Source organism: Mesoplodon mirus, assembly GCF_964341445.2.
Source record: "Mesoplodon mirus genome assembly, chromosome: 16".
Lineage (NCBI taxonomy): Eukaryota > Metazoa > Chordata > Mammalia > Artiodactyla > Ziphiidae > Mesoplodon > Mesoplodon mirus.
The window spans coordinates 60,539,562-60,565,576 of NC_138992.1; the positions used below are offsets into that span (position 1 = coordinate 60,539,562).

General features: G+C 38.7%; 1 protein-coding gene across 1 annotated transcript; it reads right to left on the minus strand.

Annotated features, from left to right (window-relative positions):
- Positions 1-8,996: 8,996 nt before the first annotated feature.
- GDAP1 (ganglioside induced differentiation associated protein 1) lies at positions 8,997-25,346 on the minus strand (the record flags this gene model as incomplete). Its single annotated transcript, XM_082601543.1, has 6 exons — positions 25,157-25,346; positions 24,285-24,477; positions 15,021-15,194; positions 12,779-12,873; positions 10,351-10,465; positions 8,997-9,379 (listed from the first exon to the last, which is right to left on the minus strand). The coding sequence occupies exons 1-6, from the start codon at positions 25,271-25,273 to the stop codon at positions 8,997-8,999; spliced, it is 1,077 nt and encodes a 358-aa protein (XP_082457669.1). The 5' UTR covers positions 25,274-25,346.
- Between the last annotated feature and the right edge of the window lie 669 nt (positions 25,347-26,015).

The following is a 26,015-nucleotide window of genomic DNA, read 5'->3' on the forward strand; positions in this document are numbered from 1 at the left end:
TATTGGTAATTTATATTTATTCATTTCTTGGTTTGTCCTGTTGGGGCTTATTGATTTTATTACTCTTTCAAAGAATGAATTTTGAGCTTTGTTAATTTTTCTGTTTCTAAATCATAGACTTCTGTGCTGACTTTATTATTTTTTCCTATTATTTTTTCCTTCTATTTTTTATTTTCCCTTCTACTTATTTTAGGTTTAATTTACTCTTTTTCTTTACCTCTTAAAGTGGAAACATGTCAACTTTTTTAAACCTTCCTTCTCTTCTGTTATAGACTTTTAAAGCTATAAATTTCCCTCTAAGCACTACCTTTCCTGTATCCCACAAATTTTGATATGTTGTATCTTTACTATCATTCAACTCAAAATATTTTATTATTTTCTTGTGATTTCATCATTGAGACATGGGTTATTTAGACATGTGTTATTTAATGTCCAAATGTTTTGACATTTTCTAAATAATTTAATTATTGATTTCTGATACAACTATTGTGGTCATAGAATACAATCTGTAATTTACAAATCTTTGGAAACATATTGAGATTACTTTAATGATCTAACATATGTCTGCTTTGATGAACTTTCCATATGCAGTTGAAAAGAATGTTTATTCCATGGTTATTGGGTACAGTGTTTTGTAAATGTTGATTAGCTCAAGTTGGTTGAGAATGTGCTCAGATCTTCTATATCTAAACTAATTTTTGTCTACTTGTTTATTAATCACTGAGAAAGTGGTGTTCAACACTTCCATTATTCTTTTCCATATGTTCTGTCAATTTTTTCTTCATGAATTTTGAAGCTTGGTAATTAGATACATATACATTTATGATTATGTCTTCCTAATGAATTGATCCTCTTTTGACTTATAAATGTCCCTTTTATCTCTTGTAAAATGCTTTATCTTAAAGTCTACTCTTTCTAAAATTAACATACACCAGCTTTCTTGTGCCATTTGGTTGGTATATTACTTTCTTTTTATGTTCAATTTATGCATATATTTAAATTTAAAGTGCATCTTTAATAGATGCATATACTTGTGTCTTCCATTCTTGTCTAATCTGACAATCTCTGACCTTCAGTGGGAACATTTTACATTTAATATAATTTATATTACATTTACATTTAATATAATTATTGGTATAGTGTGTTTAAGTCTACCACCTTGCTATTTGTTTTCCATTTGTCTCTTCTGTTTTGTCATTCTGTTGTTCATTTCATTGATATTTTATTTATATTACTTCTATTGGTTTCTTAGCTCTTCTTTAGAATTTTCAGTGTTCTTTCAGGGCTAACAATGCATTCTTTATTAGAGTCTGGTTTGAGTCAAAATTGTACAATTTCACACATTACACTTGACAACACTTCCTTCTTCACACTTCTCACTTGTTACTTGACACTCGACACACCCCTCTTCACATTTCATACATATACTCCACAAATCTAACAGCCTTGCAATATTATAATTCCATTTATCCAATGCCCCCAACTTCTGTGCTTTTTTTGGTCATATATTTACTTCTACATATATTATAAAATCCATCTATAATGTTATCATTTTTGTTTTAAACAGTCAGGTGCCTTTTAAGGAAATTATGAAGTGATAAAAATAATCTTTTATACCATCCACATGTTGCCACTTCTGGCAAACTTCTTTTCTCATTTGTGTAGATTTGGGTTTTCATCTGGTTTCATTCCCTCATCAGTCTCAAGAATGCCTTTAGAATTTTTTGTTTTGCAGGCCTGCAAGATCCAATTCCCTCAGCTTCCATTATCTGAAAATGTCTTTATTTCACTCAGTTTTTAAGAGATATTTTCTCTGGATATAGAATTCTGAGGATTTTTTTTCCCGTCAGCACTTTCAGGACATTTCTGCTCTCTTCTGACATCCACTGTTTCTGATAAAAACTAGGCAAACTTTCTTATTGTTGTTCACTGGTATGTTATATGTCCTTTTTCCCCTCTGGCTGCCTTCAAGATTTTATTTTTATGCTTAGTTTTCAGCAGTCCACTATGATGTGCCTAGGTGCAGCTTTCTTGGTATTTATCTTTCATTGAGCTCAGTTTTCTTAGATTTGTAAGTCAATGGTTTCCATCAAATTTGAGGAAATTTGGCATTATTTAATTATATATTTTTCCTGCCTCATTCTTACTTTCTTCTCTTTCTAAGACTCCTATAACACATATATTAGACCATCTGATATTATCCATGTGTCCCTGAAGTTCTGTTCCTTTGTCTTTCCTTTACCATCTCCTATCTGCTGTGAAGCCGATCCAATGAATTTTTCACTTCAGTTATAGTGCTTTTCTATTTTCGAATTTCCATTTAGTCCTTTTTATGGTTTTTATTTCTCTGCTATGAATCCTTATCTATTGACTTAATCAGACTGTATTTTCTTTTAATTCTATTAAAAGAATTAAAAGATCTATTCATTTTTATTTTTTCGAGCCCTCTGTTCTTAAAAAAAAAAAAAAAAAGGGCTTCCCTGGTGGCGCAGTGGTTGAGAATCCGCCTGCTGATGCCAGGGACACGGGTTTGTGCCCCAGTCCGGGAAGATCCCACGTGCTGCGGAGCAGCTGGGCCCGTGAGCTGTGGCCACTGGGCCTGTGCGTCCAGAGTCTGTGCTCTGTGACGGGAGAGGCCACAACAGTGAGAGGCCCACGAACCCAAAAAAAAAAAAAAAAAAAAATTTCTGCCAAGAATATTTATCCATGCATTAACTTTGGAAATTATTGATTTGTAAGATGTACCTGAACAACAATGGAAAGTGTGGAAGTTGTGAGAATGGGCTGGCTTGTCTGGGGCCTAGGCTTGACTATCAGATCTAGATGCAGATCCTGTATCCTGGCTTTCACACTTAATATATGTATTAGCTTGCATCAGGTACCACATCTCACTGAGGCTTGGTTTTCTCATCTGTAAATTGCAGATGAGAACAAAGTTCTCTTGAGAATAAGAGATATTATGTGTAAAGGGCCTAGCATTGTTCCTGACACATAATAGGTTCAGTAAGTAGTAGATCTAGGGCTTCCCTGTTGGCTCAGTGGTTGAGAGTCCGCCTGCCGATGCAGGGGACACAGGTTCGTGCCCCGGTCCGGGAAGATCCCACATGATGCAGAGCGGCTAGGCCCGTGAGCCATGGCCGCTAAGCCTGCACGTCCAGGGCCTGTGCTCCGCAACAGGAGAGGCCACAACAGTGAGAGGCCCGCGTACCACAAACAAACCAAAAAAAAAAAAATAGTAGATCTGTTGGTCTTTAGTTGCTTTAAAATCTTTACTAAATCCAACATTTGAGTCATATCACATTGTTTCTATTTACTATTACTTTTTGTTTTTGCATGTCTGGTAATGTTTTTATACTGTGCACTGGACATTGTTAGTGATACATTACAGGCTCTGGATTCTGTTATCTTTCCTCTAAAGGACGTTGACTTATTCTAGTAGGCAGTTCATTTACTGACTAATACCCTTCATATCGTGTAGGTTCGGTTTTATGCCTTGTTACAGAGGATATGTGGAAAACCAAGACGTTCCCCAAGCAACTCTAACTTGGCAAGACCCAACCTCCAAAATCTGTCTCCCCTGTAGATCTTGTCAGGGCTTGGTTTTAGGCTTTGTTAGGGTGGGTGTAGAGCAGTGGTCTTTGAAAGGAGGTGATTTTCTCCCCAGGTGACATTTGTCAAATCTGAAGACATTTTTTTGTTGCCACAACAGGGGAGCAAAGGGGAGTTACTAGCGTTTAGTGGGTAGAGACCAGGGATGCCGCTAAACATCCCACAGCACATGAAACCCCTCCACATAAGAATTATCTGTCCTGCAATATCAATAGTGCCAAGATTGAAAAGCCCAGGTCTAACTTAGGGCTTTCATTAGGGCATGGTTCTGCCTGGGGGGTTAGCGAGGTGTTCAGGAGGCCCTCCACTCTGCCTGGAATGGACTTCCAGTGACTTTCTTCACTACATGATGTGTAATATCTCTGGTAGGTTACTCTCTGGTAAGCCTAATATATCATGCTCTGCAGATGCTATTTCTTGAAGGTAAGATTGCAAGGAAATGACTGGAGAAATGAGAAGAATTTGTGGCTATTTTTACAACATAGCCACCTCTGCTTTTAGTGCTAGTAATTTTTAGTTCATCTAAGTTTCTTAATGCAAACCTTTACTTTCTTTTGAGCACTAAACTTAATATAGAATCTCTGAAATTATATCATTATATTTTTGATATAATGCATATTTGATGACGTATATGTGTGACTATTGAATATCAGAACCTTACATTCAAAAGATAGCTTAATCTGATAAAAAAAGTTATACATGCTGACCATATGCCTCAAAAATTACCTGACACTTTGAATTACATTTCATTAACATCTCTACATTTTCACCCATATTATTGGCTTTTCCTAGTAAGGGAGTTCAGTGACAGCACATTGTAATTAAGTAGCCAACATATAAATAATGAATAAAGGCTTAAGACCAAAAAAAAAATTCTGTCCTTCCCAAAGGAGTTTTTTTTTTATCATCTTTATTGGAATGTAATTGCTTTACAATGATGTGTTAGTTTCTGCAGTTCCTGCTATATAACAAAGTGAATCAGCTATACGTGTACATATATCCCCATATCTCCTCCCTCTTGCGTCTCCCTCCCACACTCCCTATCCCACCTCTCTAGGTGGTCACAAAGCACCGAGCTGATCTCCCTGTGCTATGGGGCTGCTTCCCATTAGCTATCTATTTTACATTTGGTAGTATATATAAGTCCATGCCACTCTCTCACTTCATCCCGGCGTACCCTCCCCCCTCCCCATGTCCTCAAGTCCATTCTCTACATCTGCGTCTTTATTCCTGTCCTGCCCCTAGGTTCTTCAGAACCATTTTTTTTTAGATTCCATATATATGTGTTAGCATATGGTATTTGTTTTTCTCTGACTTACTTCACTCTGTATGACAGTCTCTCGATCCATCCGCCTCACTACAAATAACTCAATTTCATTTCTTTTTATTCCCCAAAGGAGTTTTATGACAAGGTACTATGGGTGAAATATGCCACCCTACTTGAATCAGAGTATATTAAGGCCCATAATAAGCAGGAGTTGTCTCCAACTCCACATGGTGGTGTCACCTTGCACCTCACAGCCTGCTCTACCCCACTGCCTCATGACACACATGTCAGTCTTCTTCCTAGGACAAAATCCAGGGCTCAACTCAGGCACAAGTAATAAAGTATATTGTTTTCATCAATGTACTGCATTTCTAACCCATAACGTGAGTTCGCCTTCTCTTTTCCTCTCTTCATTTTCATAATGTAATACACAATTAAAACAAAACTATTATCCCCACTCTAGAAATTATACTTCTTCACTTGGCTTGGAATCTACTACCCTACTTAGTAAAACACGGGTGTTGTGGAAAATTAGAAAACCAAGACATTCTGGTATGACTAAGTAGAAACAACATAAATGGGCCAAATATTTTGCATAAACAATATGAAGATTATGTCTAAATACTAAGTTGTTCACAGTATTAATTTGACTCTTCTGTCATTACCATACTGCTTTTTTCTTTCTGGGCAGACTATAGAGTGGTACATGCACATGATGTTCCATGGTATTCAAAATTGTTGCCTTTTGTTTGCAAACTTAGGGAAAATGAGGTCAATTCGATTCTCATTTCGTTGGCTTTGTTCAATGTAAAACAGAAGTAGTACTCAATTTCTCTTTGATGATTAGAATAATGGCTAAGCTCACCAAGGCTAGAAATATGGATAGTAATTTGAATATTCATAATCCATGACTCGGTAAAAGGAAAAGAATTAGCTATATCAAAAATATACATAAATATAATAAAAAGAGTAGTATTTGAAACCCAGTGAACATGTAACAAAACTATTTAAAAAAAAAAAACTCTTGTGTTTACCATTTTCATGCTATATACCCTGTTAAGTGGCTGGCTGCAAAAGAACCCCTTTAATGATCAGGATCAATATGGTATTCTTTAAGCCACGATTCATTTTAACCATAAAATTATGTGTATTTAAATAAATCGAGTCAGTAATTTTTATGTTACAAGGAACATATGACATCCTATAGCTAAATATTTTGAATACCTAACTTCTGCTTATTTTACCTTAATTACAACATTATGCTTTGACATTAAATGGAAAAACATAATCTGATTTATCAAAAAAGATTACAAAGTTAGTACTTTCAGGACACATTTATTTTCCAATTGATTTCATTGATCTTACAGGCGGAATAGTATCTTGATCTATTACATTCAACAACACCAAAAAGTCTACAACTCTGGTGTCAATATCAATAATTACTAAAAATCAAGCAAGCAATTTACAACTATCTGCAATTAAGGAAATTAGATCCAAAAGGCATGTAACAGCAATAACAATAAAATAGTATTTGTGTTAAGACATAAATAGCCAACATAAATTTAGTACCTCAGGCATTTTTCTAATTTATACAAATTCTGGAAATTGAGGAGCACATTGGCCAGTCCACCAATGATCATGAAAGAGAAAATACATAAATGTGCCTATTTTGCTAATAGTATATATTTCAGCACTTTATCTTGACGTTGTGTGGTACAGTTATCCCTTCCAAGCATTAGACGTCAGTACTACATATGCCTCAAGCTCTTTTACAGATGAATGATCTGATGAAGATGCCCTCATTTCAGAAACTAAGGTCATAAATGTTAATCTTCACTTGTAACATTTCGGAAGACTTGCTGAACCTAAAGAAAGCCCAATCTCAGACTGCTGGATGAACAGCGACACCTAGTGATCATTTTAGCCCTAAACAAATATCTTAAAAGTATAAACTCAAGGGTATCCATGAAACAAGTGAAATTGACACAAATGCATCACCTTTAATAGCGACACAAGCCTATTTCCAATGAAACTGTATCTGAAAATCATAAATACTTTTAGTAGATTTTCTCTTGATCAGTAATAATATAAATTTAATGAAAAGCCAGCATTGGACTTTGAATCTTTATTCTTAATCAACAACACTTATATAGGTAAATATCCTCCTTTGTAGATTTTTGTAAAAATCCAATTTCAATTTCTTCATGTCTGAGTTCTTGCTCATAAAAGGATGACATAAAGAACTCTGAAACACTCTGACCTACTGAATAATCAGTTCTGTGGCTCTTTTATGAATACATGGTTTGGAATGTCCCAGAAACAAATTCAGACACTCTATACAACAATGCACTGAGGTTCAAACTCAAGACATTATAAAAGCTGCCACTCTGTTCATTATTATTGGATTGAGTTTACACTGGAGATGTTATTAATTTTTTGGAAACAGAGAGTATCCAGTTCAACAATATTTTCTAACGCAACTGATTCATGAATTATGGAATCATTTTACCATCAAAAAGTCATCGTTTAGTAGGTATGACTGTTTCCTGTTAATGAAAAAGTTGGTAGGTACATTCTTTGGCCATCTGCACAGCCCATCTGAGGCAGTCCAAGCAAGCTTCTGCTGTTCGCTGGAACCTTAGCTCACCATTCCCCACACACACTTCCCGTCACACCTAACACTGCTCCCCACACCTTTCTGGCCAACTCCAGAGAAACTCCACCTTCCTGTCACCAGGAAAGATTCTTCCTGGGCACAAACTGTATCTTGCAGTTCCATTATTGTTCATGGGACACACAGGGTTTTTCCCTTCCAGAAGGACTGAGGCACCCCCTACAGTGCCCAGACATACATGAAGGAATATAGGTGGAATCACTATCTATCGACTTATTTCATCTCCCCTAAATTAATTGCCAAGGATCAAGACTAGATTTTCTCCTTCCCTGTAACCTTTTAAGGCTTTGTTGATGATAATCAATAGATGCAACGTTTAGACAACAGTTTTTGCATTAACACACAAGCCGCCCTAAATGCAGAATGAGCCTATTTAACACTCCCAGATCAACAAAATACCCACTCCCGAGCCACATGCCATGCTAGCAGTTACCTGGGACATTCACCTAAATGACACCTGTGGGCACAAAAGGGCTGGAGAGGCCAAGACTCCCAGTGACTGTTCACAACAGGCACCTTCGAATTGGGGAACCATGAGGACATTTAAGAGTTTCATGTAAATGCTAGTCACACATGTTCCAGTAGGCATCTCATGCCCAAGGAGGTAATCAGTTAATTTTAATAAATTAGTGACTGTGATTTATGCGCATTTAAAATGAACACTAAGGTCAGATTAGGTGCTGTAAGTGTAAAGCCCAGGGTTTTCTCCAGCCAACTCCCCGCAGTAACTCCCCAGTCCTCTTTTTCCAAGGTCCTCAGTTACAGGAGGATGCACGGGCTGTAGCCACTAGTAGTCAAATATAATGTTTACTAAGGGGACGGGCAGCCATGAGTGGCATCGGAGGCACCTGGAAGTTGCCTTCTATTGTCATCATTATATAGACTTCATTCTCCCTTTTCCCCCTTCTTTGTCCCTTTGCCTCCCTTATTTCTGCCTAAAGCTAACAGTGAGAGTATGAAACACTGCTGTGCCCTGCTGCTATCTGAACTCCTGTGTTGAGTAACAAAGATGATTTCTGAATTCCAGGAGAAAATACTGCTAACTATTCAACACTCAACACACCCAGATAGTCTCAGATGAAGAGCTACGGGCAATCATAGGTTATTATTACTGTCTGCTCATAATAATAAACTTCTCCCCCAAAATATCCCAGAACTTGAACTGACATTTTGAGCGAAAGGTCTATTCTCTGTCAACATTCACATATCTTGACTTTGCACATGTTTTAAGGATGAATTAGTTCAGGTTTGCAAATAAGTCCTCTCAAAGTTACCAGCCCACAAAAACATCTTCATTGCCTCCTCTCCCTGCAGAAACTAGCCAAAGAGTGAAGTAAATTATGCTTTTTACTAGCTGCCCAGGGTCATTCTTCACTGGGCCCGGAAGAGTGGAGAAGGGTCTAGTTGAATGGCTAGATGAGTTGCCGCCACCAGATCCCCACAAGCCTAGAAATAATTTGGTCTGGGTCTGAGCACTAATATCATGCTGCCAAGTCTCTTTCTGAAAAGAGTAAAAGCAAAATATCCCATTCCTGCAAGAAAACCAACCACAAGGATGGTGCCAAGAACTTTTGGGGCCCTTTTCTTGGCCACCCGGAATGCGGTTGGCAACACTGCAGAGATTAATATATTGTTGACATGTCCTAAAACCTTGTTAAATGTTTTTCTCTTCAAGACACGCTCGTAATAGGTTTCCAAGTTCGGTCGCTTTCCATTTCCCCAGTTTCTCCTCGCAAACCCCAGGAACTTCAGTCGATGCAGTGTAACAGCAAGCGAGATGTCAGCCAACGTGAAGGATTCCCCGCAGAGCCATGGCTGGCGGCCCTCTTCTAATTAGAGAAAGGGACATGGAGGATAAGGGGCAAGCACTGTACAAATAAACTTTGGTTGGCATCTTTGGTCTTAGTCTTGACGGCAAGGGTGAGTGTAGCAAAAGATGAAGGCCGTGGTACATTTTCTTGACAATACTCAGCAAGTAATTCTATGCTTTAAAAAAAAAAAAGTCCATGCAAATGTATCCCAAGCTAGGGGAGACTTGTGTGACATCTGTCAGTGCCACTAGTGACTGTGCCACTTGAGCTCAAAGCCTGTCTATCATTTTGAGGGGTTGAGAGCCTCCAAGCCAAAGGAGTTAACAGATATTTCCTTCTGGGTTAAGAAAATGACAGGTGTACTTTAGGAAAGTCCGTATGTCACTCAGCAGGTGTTGTTTTTAGTTACTTATTTAAAACAGAAGAAAGTCCCTACTGTGAAGCAAGTTTCAGGTAAAATAGTCTTTAACTTTGTTGTCAATCAGAATAGTGCAGATGGTCCATATGTCTGCACCTGGGCTTCATCGTGAAGCCAGGTTCACAGGTGTAGCAGGTGGATGCTCACCAGCCAGCCTGCACATACGCACAGGCTGGCTCCCATGTTATACTTTACTTCAATTTGCAGTTTTTCCCCCTGCCTAAGGAAAAAACTAGAGGGAGCATTCAAGCAGGTACTCAGGGTATTCAACCAAACTAACCACTTCAATTAAAATTTGTGAAACAGGCCAGGTAGGAATCTACGAAGCATAACTTAAATTGTGCAGAAAAATTCTTCACCAGTCATATTTCACATAGATGCAGAGTTACAATTAGACACCTGGGTTTTGCTGAATTTGACACCTAGTATTGTTGCTGTCATAATTTAAACTGCCCATGAGTACTAACAATTAAAAACAGATTACAGAATGTTTTTGGTGAAACCTAAGAATGTTCCCATAAATACCCCTGATGTCCAGAAAAAGAGAAAAAGGACACAAATGGGAACCTACCTGGGGTTTCTTCATTTCTTCTTTGCAACTCAGTTTCAACCTGATCCAAGACTTTTTCCAACTCATCAAGAATTTTCTTCAAATATTTGACATTGTCGTGGTCAAGGAGCTTGGACTAATTAACAAAAATAACTTATAGGTTATTTATGCCTGTAAAAATAATCAGTGTAGAGCAGAACAGACACAAACTCGTGCAGAGTTGGAGCCTGTTTATTCTAGACAATGAGAAGAAATAGAATAACTTTGTTAAAGCAAAAGCAAACCTGACAGAAAATGTCCTGGCTGTGAAAATATCCCAGGGGTCAGACCCACTGTTCACTGGCAACTCCTGTGGAACCAAATGATCAGAGAGGGCAAAGAATATGAGGGGTTGGGCTTCCCTGGTGGCGCAGTGGTTGAGAGTCTGCCTGCCGATGCAGGGGACGCAGGTTCGAGCCCCGGTCTGGGAAGATCCCACATGCCGCGGAGCGGCTGGGCCCGTGAGCCATGGCCACTGAGCCTGCACGTCCGGAGCCTGTGCTCCGCAACGGGAGAGGCCACAACAGTGAGAGGCCCGCGTACCGCAAAAAAAAAAAAAAAAAAGAATATGAGGGGCACGAAGACTCCTCTCATGCCCAACTCCAGAATACAATGTCAACAGCCTTCAACAAATGAATAACTGAGGGCTCAGAGATGCGAGAGGAATCTGAATGCAGTGAGTTAAAGAGCAGGTGGAGAGTAAGGCGTGCTGTGTGAGCAGGCGTTTCTCTGGAGAAGCTCACTTATTTAGCTTGTGTAGAATAAAGGAGGCTGGGAAGTAGAGGCAGGATTGGGAGGGCTGACGTTTGTTAGATTTTCAACGTGGGAGAAGCTTACACAGTTTGCTGGAGGAAAGAATCAGCAGAAAGAGAAAGGCTGACTCTAACTGATGAAGCAAAGACCTGCTCCTCAGGAGGCAGACACATCAAAATGCATTAACTCAAAATGGATTTAAGACTTGAAAGTAAGACCCGAAACCATAAAACTCCTAGAAGAAAACACAGGCGGTAAGCTCACTGACTTAGTCTTGGCAATGATTTTTTTAATCTGACACTAGAAGCGAAAGCAACAAAAGCAAAAATAAACAAGTGTGACTACATTAAACTAAAAAGCTTCTTTCTGCACAGTAAAGGAACCCATCGACAAAATGAAAAGGCAACGGACTAAGTGGGAGCAAATACTTAAAAATCATATATCTGATAAGGGGCTAATATTCAAAATCTATAAAGAGCTCATATAACTCAATAGCAAACAAACAAACAATCCAATTTGAAAATGGGCAGAAGATCTGGATAGACATTTTTCCAAAGAAGACATACAATGGCCAATAGGTACATGAAAAGATGCTCAACATTGTAAATCATCAGGGAAAACAAATCAAAACCACAATAAGATATCACCTCACCCCTGTCAGAATGGCTATTATCAAAAAGTCAAGAAATCACAAGTGTTGACAAGGATGTGGAGAATGGGCAACACTTGTGTTCTGTTGGTGGGAATGTAAATTGGTGCAGCCACCATGGAACATAGTATGGAGGTTCCTCAAAAAATTACATATAGAACTAACATATAATCCAGCAATTCTACTTCTGGGTATTTAGCCAAAGAAAAACAAAAACACTAACTCGAAAGATATCTGCACTCTTATGTTCATTGCAAAATTATTTACAATAGCCAAAACATGGAAACAACCTAAGTGTTCATCAGTAGATGAAGGGATTAAAGAATTGTGATTTGTATATATAGAATGGAATATTTTTCAGCTATTAAAAGACTGAAATTTTGCCATTTGCAAAAATGTGGATGGACCTTGAGGGCACTACGCTAAGTGAAATAAGTCAACCAGAGAAAGACAAATCCCATATGATCTCTCTTATTGGTGGAATCTAAAAACAAACAAATAACCAAGCTCATAGATGCAGAGAACAGACTGGTGGTTGCCAGAGGCAGGGGGGTGAGGGGTTGGGGAAATGGGTGAAGGGGATCAAAAGGCACAAAGGAAAAAAACTGAAGGCATGTGGGGTATATGTATTAAAAAAAAAAAAAACTCGCCGGTAGCTTTATTGGTATAAAAAAGTCATAGACAGAGGTCTAGCTGCCTCAAAGTGGAAAAATACCTGAAATGACAGCTTCCTAGGATATTTTATTAACTTGCTTTTACATTTTATAAGTTTCCTTGGCAACCAGCATGAGCAATGACTGCTTTTTAAGCAATTGTCATTAGGTCTGAATATCAAATCTAATAAAGACAAATTCTTTCTAAAAGCAGAGCATAAGCCAAAGGTAACATGTGTTCTGGTGACTTGCGATATTTAATAGAAGATGTTCTAAAAAATAGTGATACTGTACAAAAAGTAGAACATTTAATACAAACAGTGGATGTCAGTTGAGGACAGCCCGGTTTACTTACCTGAAGTCGCTTCTGTTTTGCAATGTACGCCTCTTGTAAATCTGGGTTTTCTTCGGCAAGTTTTTTCAGCTCAGACTCTGTGTTACCAATTTGGCCTGATAACAAAATCATTTTTGACACAGAAAATTATTTCCTCCCTTCCATACAAGAAACAAAGCAAAGCAGGGAAACTCAATGGTAAGAGCATAAGCCCTGGGGGTCGTGCCCTTCCTCTGCCTCAGACTCCCCCTCTGTGTGCCTCAGTTTCCTCACTTTGAAAATGGAGCTATCTGGTGCTTTGTGACCACCTAGAGGGGTAGGATAGGAAGAGTGGGAGGGAGACACAAGAAGGAGGAGATATGGGGATATATGTATAAGTATAGCTGATTCACTTTGTTATAAAGCAGAAACTAACACATCATCGTAAAGCAATTATACTCCAATAAAGCTGTTTAAAAAAAAAACACTACAAAGTCTAAATAAATAAATACTGCACTCTGTTAAAAAAAATGTTTAATGCATGAGATCCCCTATGCACACACGTTGTCTCTCTCTCTCTCACACACACACACACACAAACACACACACTCACTGGAGCAACCAGTTGTTCTTTTCTTCCTAGTGACTCTCTACTCTTTTTCTGAAGATCCTCTCTCACTTGTAACATTCTGACTTTCCTAAACTATAAGGGTGACCTTTCAGCTATTATATTACTAAGAAGAATGAATCAGGAAAATAAGAAAACTAAACACCCATCTTGATCCTTTCATTGTCCTCTTAAAAGGGGGTTTCTACCTCTACGTTGTTCCTCTGCATCAAAGGACCCTGCCGCTTATCGCAGTAGGTGGGAGCTGCTAGAGAGAAAGACGGGTAGAACCTTGTCGTGGCAAAGCCCATTAACAATTCCCAGGAAATAAAACTAGAATCTGGGTAAATAAATAATAAAATAAAATGGAGCTCTCAGAGTATCTGCCGCACAGGCTGAGAATGAAATGGGAGGCACCGTGGAAAAGCATTGAACACAAAGCCCAGCACATCATAAGTGCTTGAGCAGGGTAGTTCTACCTTTCAATACCTTCCAAGTTTTCTGTAATAAATTTCTATGGAAAGGGAAGGAAAAAGCCTTATTTAGAGAAATATTTACTCTAGGGAAATATAATCAGAATACTTGTTTCAAATCATATAATGAGTATTTCTGAGGAGAAGGCGGAGGAACAGGAGGAAGGTGAGAAGCTGGAAGAGGGAGGAGAAAAATGGAGGGAGGGAGGGAGAGCAGGGCAGGGAAGGCAAGAGGAGAGGAGTGAGGAGGAGGGGGTCGAAAAGAAAGTAAAATAGCATCAGTAAGAGAACTGTAAAGGCGAGGTAGGATGCAACAGAAAGAACGTGCTTTCTGGAATCGAAGTTCTGGGTGTGAGTGTTCCTGGTCAAAACCCCCGGTCCGGGGGCTTCCCTGGTGGCGCAGTGGTTGAGAGTCCGCCTGCCAATGCAGGGGACGCAGGTTCGTGCCCCGGTCCAGGAAGATCCCACATGCTACGGAGCGGCTGGGCCCGTGAGCCGTGGCCGCTGAGCCTGCGCATCCGGAGCCTGTGCTCCACAACAGGCCAGGCCACAACAGTGAGAGGCCCGCGTACCGCAAAAAAAAAAACCCCGGTCTGATCACAGCCCCTTCCCTTCCCAATCCCCTGGGCCATGGAGCACACCTCCTCCTCACCTTAATTAGTTGTTTGTATCTTTGTATCCCATGCACTGACCCTTCCCTACCCTCAGAGCAGGAGGAACGAGAGAGCTGGAGGTTACAGCTCAACCTCAGTGAATCTCTGATCACTAAACTCAGAGGAAGAGTAATGGGTAGACAGCCTGTAGCCCAGCTCTTCACATAATGAAACAAAAATTAAGGACCAGAAATGTGAACTCAGTCGCCCATAACTCCCAGCAGATCCCAGCTTTCCTTATTTCCTAGTCTATTTGTCCATGAGAACATGTTATGTTCTCTACTTTTCCACAGGCCACTCTTCTGAGTTTTATTTAAGATTGGCCCTCAAGGCCAAGAGCTGGAAAATCAGGTCCTGTAGACAATAAATGTCCAGCTGAACAGCTGAAGCACAGATTCATCTGACTGGTGCGTGGATCGATATATAACATGCACGTCCATGAGGCAAACTCAACAACCCCGCCCCCAAGTCTTCCTGAGGTGTGCTAGGTCTCAAAAATGAATTAAAAGAAACTTGATACAGAATTCCAGGTCTTTAAGATCTTTACATACTGCGAATCCTTGTTGTTGCATAAGCTGGGATCATGGAGTCCACAGTTAGCTCAGGATGTAAAATGCAGCCATGTGTATAGGCATCCATGGGCAAGGAGTCAAGTAGTTCTCGATAATGCTGTACCCGTGGGTAATACATGCTTCCTTTATCAGGCATTAACCTGGGTGTTTTTTCTAAAATACACACACAAACACATACACAAACATTGAAGGAAAAGTTACAAATGAGATGTTACATCCAAAAGCAAGAAACAAAAACTCCAGCCCCTCTACCTTAACATTTTCAGTATTATATGAAGGGATTTAAAGGATGCTATCTCTCCAGCCCAGACATTCAAAATTTGAATTGGACTGAGGTACCAGACCAGATTCCCAAACCACAATCACACTTCTCCACCTTGCAAATCACTACTCTCAAGGTCTAGTTTTTTATGCCAACTCCTCTGCAGAAATTTCCCCAACCTTCCACAACTACCAACATCTGACTAAGTCAAGTGTGCCTTCCTCTGTACATGCAAAATACTCTGTACATACTCCATTATAGCCCTTATCACCTTAATTAGTTGTTTGTATCTTTTTGCCCCATAAACCCCTTCAGGGCAAGGAACGTATGATCCGGAGTCTAGCATAGTGTCTCATACATTTTAGGCCCTTGGTAAATGTTGGTTAAGTGAATGAAGGCTCATTATGGAAAGATGATCAGGGACCACACTTTCCCAGGCTCCAGTTAATACCAAGAGTGATCCCATTGATGCTATGCGAATGGGAACTGATCATCTTCATGGAATTCACCAGCAATTTCTAATATTTTATCTCTGGAAAGTGGGTTCTACATAAACCTTCATTTGCTGGTTAAACTCTAGACTATAGACTCCTTAAGGGCAGGGACTATGTATTGTTCTTTGTTGAATCCCAGCGCCCAGTATAATGTTTGGCTTATAGTAGGTGTTGAATAAATTTCAATTAATGAATTAATATATACCCAAATTGCTAGTTATTATAGAATATTTGAGCTGCAGAAGCTCTGTAGCAGTTAATGAGGACACTGAGGTATATAGGCTGAGACATTCTCCCAAGATCCCACAGCTAATTAGAGGCAGACCAAGAACCAAAGTCATTAACTCCTAATGCAGTGCTCAGTTTTGTTACATCATTGTAACATCTTCAAAGGGTTTACTTCTCAGAGACTATTCAAGAAGAATAAAAATGAACCATGTGATCCAAAGGTCAGGGCTAAGTCCCTACAGACAGAATCTATTCCCACTTCTGACTCTCAAACTTCCCCTAAAAAAAAAATGCCAACAAGCTTATTAATCTAACAGGTGAAAAGAATGACCTCAACTCTATTCATTTCTTTTTTGCTTATTCACTTATTCATTTAGTTTGAGTTATTTATTTAATTTGGAATCCTTTTGAGCATCGCACACTCAATCATAAGCATTGACAATTCAGAGTTGGTTGGAGAGTAAGATTTCAGGCAAGATCTCATAATGCCAGACCAAGTAGTACAAGATTTTAAACCAACAGGCTATTTTTGACTCTCTAAGAAAAAAGAATATGGATTACTCCTCAAACCAGTGGGCAAATGTCTAATTCCCTGCTGGGAGTCCAATTCTGAAGTCTGCATTAGAATGACCAAGAATGAAGTGTCAGCTACATTCTGCTTGTCAACCATGAATTTGCCCAACTAGAGCACACTTCCTTGCTGACTTTTCAGGATCTCAGAATATCACCAGGATCCCAACCAATGCATGGTAAACATTCCCATGAGGATAACCGACTGGAGGCCTTCTAAGCTCCTTGAAATTCTAAAGAGTTCTTAACCTTTTGTGTGCCACTGACCTCTTCTCAAAATAATGTTCTTAAATGCATAAAATACAAGACATAGGATTGCAAAGGAAATTGATTATATTAAAATAAACTATCAAAGTAATTTTAAATTATAAAATACTAATATGGGTGTCTTTTTTTTAATTTTTTAAAATTTATTTATTTATTTATTTACGGCTGTGTTGGGTCTTTGTTTCTGTGCGAGGGCTTTCTCTAGTTGTGGCAAGCAGGGGCCACTCTTCATCACGGTGCGTGCGCCTCTCACTATCGCGGCCTCTCTTGTTGAGGAGCACAGGCTCCAGACGCGCAGGCTCAGTAATTGTGGCTCACGGGCCCAGTTGCTCCACGGCATGTGGGATCTTCCCAGACCAGGGCTCAAACCCGTGTCCCCTGCATTGGCAGGCAGATTCTCAACCACTGCACCACCAGGTAAGCCCTGGGTGTCTTTTTATTAATACACTAACAAAAGCTAGCAGCAGGTCTAATAACTACCATAATTTCAAAGTAGTGATGGGCATAAGTGATATCTTAAGATATCTGCAATAACTTGATATGCTATGAATACATCACAGTCACATGAACATATGAACAAAGTCACAGGCACTCCTGATATTGCTTTGGATTATGCCTACATTGGAAATGAAAGGAAATGATAAATTTCTGTTTGAAATTAGTGAAAAATAAAGATGTAATTTTTTCCCCTCTAAGATATCAAATGTCCTGAATTCTATTCACAGATGACTAGCAGTAAAAGTTCTCAAAGTACGGTCTAAAAACCCCTGGGCTTCCTGAAGACACTCTCAGGGGGTCTACAAGTCAAAGCTATTTTTATAGTAATACTAAGATGTTAATTGCTTTTTCACTCTTATTCTCTCTTGCGTGTACGACGGTATCTTCCAGAGCTTATACAACATGTGGTAACTCCATCACTCTAGCATTAATGGAATGTGGGGTTGTATATTCTTGTATTTTAAACTATTCTCAATTTTAATTTCTAGTTTGATAGATATTGATAGATAGAACACATAAACAAAATCTCTCAAATGTCCTCATTAACTTTTAAGACAAAGGGGCCTTGAAACCAAAATGTTTAAGAACCACTGTTCTGGGGGGTCCAAGAACCACAGGTTAATAACCATAAATGATACGGCATTTTAAAATGCCTCTCAAGTGGTTAAATTTATAGCTACTGGTTCTGGCTGCTTTCTTGTGCCTGGCCGGGGGCTTGTCTTCAGAAGAGCATATGACTTCCTTCCTGGGAAAGAGAATAAAAGCAGGAAAAACAACATCCAATTGCTTTCTGGGGAAGGTTCATCTGGCCAAGTCTGAATCCAAAGATTTGAATGCACTAAAGTAATCTTCTACTCAGTGCTCCATTACTAGATAACTATCTCCTAAAACACTTGGTCAGGCAGAGCATCAGATACCCACTGAACCCATGTTCTTTTCCCAGCTCACTTTCTCTCTTCAAGGACGCCCTGTCCAGTATCACACATCCAATGTGCCACCAGCACACAAAAGTGTCCAGTGCCTCTGGAAAGAGAGTTTTCCAAAGACAACTGGGAATTTCCTTTGAATTATACAGAAAACTTCCCTCTCATTCTCATTTTATTTTCCAGTCCTTCCATAAAGCATTTTTGTTAGGACACTAAAAAGAGAAAATTTTTTCTTGGTATTCTACCTCAATCAGGAGTGAGAAAGCAGTAGAAGGGTTACAGGGTTTGAGAAACAGGCAATAAGAATAATTCTGGGAACTCTTCATTGGGGTGGAAGGTTGCAGTAGTGGAAGCCAGGATTAGTGACTAAGCTGGAAGAATAAATAAGTACATTGGCATAAGACCTGAGGTTGTAGAACTGAGTAGGGACAAAGGCAGGTCTTGTACTGCACCTAAATTTAGGCATCAAATTAGAAACAGGCAGATGGACATAAAGCAGAAAGATGTGATAAACAACAAAGAGAGAAAACAAACGAACAAAATTCTAAATCAGAAAGAAACAATAAAAGCATTCTGTAACCATTTACTGGGGACCAACAGCTCCATATAGTCTCAAGTCCCTGTACTGTTGGGTAAAATAACAATGGCCCTGAGCCATTAAAAAAATTACATTCAGTTTCCCCAAGAGCAAAAACTAAAAAGAATCGAGGGGCTTAAGGCATACATTTTAATTATTTTCCTAAATTGGCTGCTTTGATTTCCTACACTCCCCAGTGATGGCAGATAAAGGAGGCATTATGACTGTTTTTCTCTAGAAAGACACCCCCTAGGTCTATTTGAATAATTGTCAGGTCTTCCTTCAATGAGAATAGATTAGACTTCATTTCTATCTCTATCCCTTTGCCGATTTTTTATTTTACTTAGAGCACTTAGTGATGACCTTGGTACATAAGATAATATGCAGCATGTAGCTGAACAAAATTGTACCCTTCAACTAGTCATACACCAGGCTATTAAAAATATAATAATGGTAAACAATGAATTATGACCTGAAGCAAAAGATATGGTTACAAACTGACTACAATTCAAGGCTGTCATAACTTCAGAGCTAGGAAGATCAAATCTAAACACAGATGAGAAAAAGCACAATGTCAAATTACACAAGTTCATTATACACATCCAGAATTTTCTGAGACCTTAAATGTTTAACTACTTTTTAATTGGTAGTATATTTAAAACTTTTATAGGAACATTCATAATTGGGGGCCAAAAATTCCTTGATCAGATAGTTTGTTCCAATTATTGTATACACATAATAAAGAACCAGGACTTCTGTAATTTTAACACCCCGTCCTGTTCACTACAATTGAACAAATCTGAGAACGTTTTTTTAAATTACTTTTTAAAACCACTTTTATTGGCATAATCATGAGTTTTAAAGGCTCATTTTCTTTTCCTTACCATATACCGTATTTTCTCTGCACTCAGTTACAATCCTTTGTGCTAACCTGCAATTTCAGTAGATGTGAGAAAAAGTGTATAATGTTATTCAACTATATATGAGACCCTTTTACTAACAGATATAAAATTATTTATTCTATGACCTTAACAATAATTGAAAATTCCTTACATAAATAACTATATTTTTAATATAACAGTAATTTCAGAATGAATATTATCTTTAAAATCTGAGTTGATTTTCAATATATATTGATAAAACTGTATTTATAAAATAAATTTATATTTCCTAATCAGACTTAGTATGTGATACTTTAATATATACCAGAATACTTGGATTATTTCCAAACCAAATTCTTTTCCTAAGAATACTTAAAATGATATATCTAGACATAAGACATGGGACATAGTCTTCAGAGAACTGTTATAAAACATAATAAATTACCAAAATTCAACATTCACCATATGACATCCTTGATTCCAGGTTACCACTGATTGGCAGTAATAAACAGTATATATTCTAGTATTTTGTAGTTATTTCATGCTCTCTTTTTTTTTTAACTTCTAAAAATCTGAATTTAATTGGGCTGCCAGATTCCTAGCAATTTACATTTTTAATTTTCCAGATAATCTGGAGATTACATGCTCACTTTTTTTTATTATTTAGTGGCCAAGTTACAGTTCACTAAAAGAGATTATGATATACCAAAAGGATGTAAATATGTAAATACTGATTATACAGAAAGGTTGAGAAAAGTGTACAGGTCAGCAAGCCATCATTTTTAGTACAATCCCCAGTTGACAGACTAATAAAGGATAGCAAATAAGAGCAAAGGAGATGCCAGTTGACTATACTCTGTTCTTTAGATGAATGGATACACTTAATTAAAGTCTCTTGTATAACCATGGGCAACTATACACCTCATGAAATCCATTCACTCATTATCATTCTAATTTGTCACCTTTCCTCAAAGTTCCATCCATAATTGGTCAGAATGCTGCATGTTCCAACCAGTTCAAATATAGCAGGTCACAATTTGCCATGTTCTAGAGAGAATCTATACTTTTGAAACAACTTGAAATCACACTAGTCTTTTATTTCATTGTTGGCTTTTGTTGGTAACTTATTAGCAGGCCAGGTCTCCCATCCTTCATTAATGCAGCTGAATTTTTAAAAGAAAATTCATATCCTACTTTTAGCCTTGTTAAACTTTATCGTAGTTATTGTTCCATTTTATTGTTCCATGAGAAGCAGTTCATAAGCTAGTCATCATTTTAACTATCACAGCTCACACATCCACAAGTATAATAGTGTTTCTTCGATGTCTTTATTCAAATCATTTATGGAATTGTTAAACTCAGTCAGAGAATAAAAGCCTAAAAGAACACCAGTAGAGATCCCTGTCCAGGCTGACATCTGTTTTCAATAACTCATTCATTTTAGTCATTCAAAAGTATTTATTAAGCTCCCATTAAAGAACAGTCACCATACCAGGCACTGGGAATACAGTTGTTAATGAAACAGGCACTGTCTCTGACCTTAGGTGCTTACAGTGGTCTACAAGTAATTGAAATAATTAAAGTGTGATAAAATTATCATAGGATAAGTGAAATGAGAGAATATAGCTAAACAAGCAACATGGTATAAGAAATTCATAAATGAATATTCTTCGTTATGGTGGTTTATTCATCGGAAAATGTGCATTACTTTCATCTAGCCATATATGCTCCTTCATTCCACAGGGGTATCATATGACTTAATCTCAAATGCTCTGCTTAATTCAAGATACACTGTATCTAGAACTATGCCCAGCACCTAACAGATTCACTTTTTAAAGTGTTAAAGACATTCTCCAGTAATGTAAAACTTAAGCTGTTTCCTTTTCATCGAGATACTCAAAAAATATATACTTTAAAAATTTTTGACAACACATTCTAGAACTCTGCCACGCTTAAAGACAGTAATTTATAGCACTGCTTAAAGCTTAAGCAATTATTTAATGCACCGTAATTTGTAGTAGTGCTTCTCAAACTTTTATGTATACATGAATCACTTGGGAATCTTGTTAAAATGCAGATTCTGATTCAAGAGACTTGCAGTAGAGTCTAGAATTCTGCATTTCTAACAAGCTCCAAGGTGACACCAATGCTGCTGGTCCATGGAATACGTGTTAAGTAGCAAGGATTAGAATTCAGCCTCCCCTCTCGTTAACAATTGGGATAACATTTGTCCGTCTCTTGTCTGGCCCTTTTCCTAATCTCCATGAGTTCTTAATGATAAATACAAATTATCTCAATGATCATTGTGATAATGCTTACATGTTTGTTTTTTATTTTAACACTTTGACACAAACTTCATCTGGAGACTAGATGCCTGCATTTATATAACTGTTTTCTTACTGTCTTCATATCTACCATGGGTTTTAGTTCCCTTAATCTTAATCTTCCTTTACCCTTTCCAGTTGAATGACTACTCTCCTTGCGAAATGGGAAAGAGTGAAATAAGAGTTAATTGGACTTGCTTTATCTCTGCAACTGATAAAATTATATCACCTAATCCAAGAGGACAAACAGAAAAGTCAGGTCACCAAGGATATGCAACCAGTTTGCGACAGCTTCAGACTAAGAGCTAGAATTCTTGATTGTCTACTTATTCTATTGGTGCAGCCAGAATTAAAGTCCTTAGTTTCCATATTTTCCTCTTAATGTTTAGCCCACAGTACCTTCTCCTCTGATTCAATAAACAGTAGTAAGAAAAGGTCAGTATTCACCTTGAGTAGGACTCCGAATGCATTTCAGTTTTGCTATTATATAGTCAAAGAAGAAGAAAAAGCCTAAAAAATGTTGATGAAGCCTAATAATCATTAACATTACTATACTGTAAAGTAATACTGTATATTACTGAATATCTTACAGGAGAGATCATGTCACAGAGATAATGTCACAAAGAGAATGGTCGTAATAGTAGTTCAAGGGATGCTAACAAAAGATTTAAACATGATTTTCATTTGCTGTATCTTTTTAAAGTTTTTGATGATTTAAAGCAGAATTCTTATGCAATTATTTTGTCTTATTCACATTATTATAATCACTTCTCCCAAGAAACACAAATTATTATTCAACAGACTTGTCCATTTCCAAAAAGCTCAAGATTGAGAAAAAGTGTCTTAAATCAATTAGCCCCCATTTTCTGTGCAGTCCCCAGCATTCAGACTTATAAGGAATAGCAAGTAATGATGGATGGAAAAGCAGTTTAGATCAGTGGCCTTTGGTTTAGATCAGTGGCCACCTCCAATCAAAATCTTAGGGAACTAAACACTTGGGTTAAGGATAAGGGAAGCCCACTGCTAATCTAATTCCCTGGGGTAAACCCCCCCCAGCCCCCATTTAGGTCCTATACCTATCTTTCTTCTAAGTACCTCAGACTTTTGGGGGCCTTATAAGTTCCCTTCTCAGCTTCCAGTAATTTGGGGTTATATTCTGGTTTTATCTTGCCCAATTAACATCCACATAACTGGTGGCAGATGAAGAGTAACTGGATCTCGTCGTGCAACTTCTTTTTCAGAAGAGTACTTAGCTGATAGCTAAGAGCCCTCTGTTCTCTCTCAGTTCTGTCAGTGATCAGCTGTGCAATCCTGGGCAAATATTGAAGCTACAGTTTACCTCAGAGGCTTGTTATTAGGAAGAAGCAAGACACTGCGTAAGTGGCAATGACTATGAGAGATGGTCCGTGCAATAGGAAGGTTTGGATTGGAAAGGCTTGCATTCCAGCCCTAATCTGCCATAAAATAGCTATGGTACCTTAGGCAACCCCTCTGTTTCTCTTTCCTCATGTACAAAAGGGGAATCATTAGTCTACCATGCCGATCTCAGGTTGGTTTTTTTTGAAGACTGACTAGAACAGAAATTATAAAATGTCTGACACAAAACAGGCTGTCAATAAATGATTATTACTTGAAAGCACTGTACAAATGTGAGCCCTATAATTCCTCACAAAAGATATAAAATTCAAACCATCCAGATGGAACAAGGGCAAAGATCTCCAAGTATACCAGTATTCTAATCTCCCTTGCCTAAGATGTATTCCTCCTTTTCCCTCCTATTGTTTTTAAGGTAGAACCATTTAGTAGACTAAATGAAACTGATTTTCATACTGTTCATTTAAAATCAATATTATGAATTTGACTTCAAGGCTAATAAATCACCACCACACACCATACACCTGCAGGGTTTTTTGCAAGTGAATTTAAAAGGAAAGTTCCAACATTAAAATTGGTAGTTTACGTGAAATCTTTTCAGTGGAGTTACAATGGCTTATACAAAATGTATGCTATTGACCCATTTTATATTTGTGTGCTTATGGAAATGGAAAAGGTTGTTGGCACTAAACCACCATCATGAAACCCAAAAAAGGGGAGGAAGGGAGGAAAGGGGGGAGGACGGGAGGAAATAGGAAGGAGGGAAGGAAGGAAGGGAGGAAGGAAGACATATATTCGTGTTGAAAGTAAATCCAAGAAATCACAAATAGCCTTAACATTACCATCCAGGAAAGTCTGTTCAAGATAATCAATGATCTGAGTGGCCTCACAAATAATGTTTTCCCCGTGGATAAGGACGGGCACTTCTCCAGTTGAGTTCAAACGCATAAACCAGGGCTCATTGTGCTCACTCAGGGGCAGACTTACATCATGTTCCTCGCACTTCAATGCCTTTTCAGCAATTACCAAGCGCACCTGGAAGAGTTCACACTGGTTACCACAACGCGTGGAGGCTTTTAATTAAATGACATCCCTGGATACCATCAAGCAGCTCTTTTGTGCTTCCCTGAGTTATTAATATTTTCAACATTCTTTTCAACTATACCTATTCCTGGAATTAACAAGTGAGATATATTCTAGCGTCTTCCTCTTATAAGTGAGAAAAGATAATTAAGTAATGAAAAGGATACTGGCTAAATTCAGTCCACAGTCACCCTCTTCATCACTGATACTTTCTCGGTGTCCTAGACCTTACGATGTGTCCTCCCCATAATAAGGACCTGAAACAGATAGGCTAGGCCTGTTGAAGAGAGTGAATGCGACCAAGAGTAAAAGAAGGAACCCGAGACGATGTGGTTACAGGAAGGCGCTTCCCTCTGCCTCGCTCTCCACGGCCCCGGAGACAAGGCCTCCCGCCCAAATACCGAAAGCGATGATTTTTTGTCGCATTTCACGACTGGTAGTGCCTTTGCACCTCAGACTGATGCTCTCTGCTCCCCTACAAGGCGCACCGCCGCCCCTCAGGGAGCGCCCGCCGGGGTTAGGGCGTCGGAGGCCTGTTTCTAAGTGGGCCGGCTTACCCAGGCAACACCCAGAGGGAGCTGTCCCGGTGCTGAAACCCGATCCGCACCGCCCGCCCGGCGGAGGCCTTTACCTTTTGAGAGCTGAAGGAATGCGTCCAGTGGTACAGAATGAGCTTAACCTCTGCGTCCGACTTGCCTTCCGCCATCAAGGGCGCTCCCCCTCTCTGCTCGTCCTGCCTCCGGGCCATTTCGGGGACGCGCGAGCGCGGGAGGGCCTCGCCTGTCCGCCCTTTACTTCTCCAGGCCACAGCGCCCTGCAAAGCGCCCTTAGCTTTGCCGGGATGCCACCCGGAGCCGGGAAAGATGAGTTCGCGCAGATGAACGAATAGACCGCTGGGAAGTGTAGTTTCGTGGGCGAGAAAGCTGCGGGGGGGGGGGGTGTCTGCGCACAGAAGTCACCTGGGAGGTGCAGTTGGACGTTTTTTAGGGAAAGCGATCTCAAAAATGAGTCCCTGATTATTTAAGATGAGTAATGGAAAATGTTGATTGCAAATTATTCATCGGTTTTGTAGATGGAGTAGAGGTTGCTCAGGCATAAAAGCATCAATTTCCCAAGATACTTAGGGGTCCTCTTGGAGAGTCTGTGCCTTTGGTGGAAGGGAAGTTCCCGGTTTACAGACAAAACAACAGGATGAAGATTTATGAGTTTTCATTAGAAGATGCTATTATGCGGTCATGTAATAACAACAACAATAATAATAATAAATCTCATAAACAATGGCGAATTAAAATAGCCTAGTTAAACACAGAAAATATTTTGCCCATTTTTAAATTTTTTTAACTTATTTTATTGAAATCTAATAAAATATTTATATTATAAATATTAAAACAAGTATAGTTGATTTACAATGTTGTGTTAGTTTCAGGTGTACAGCAAAGTGATTCAGTTATACATATATATATATATGTATTGTTTTTCATATTCCTTTC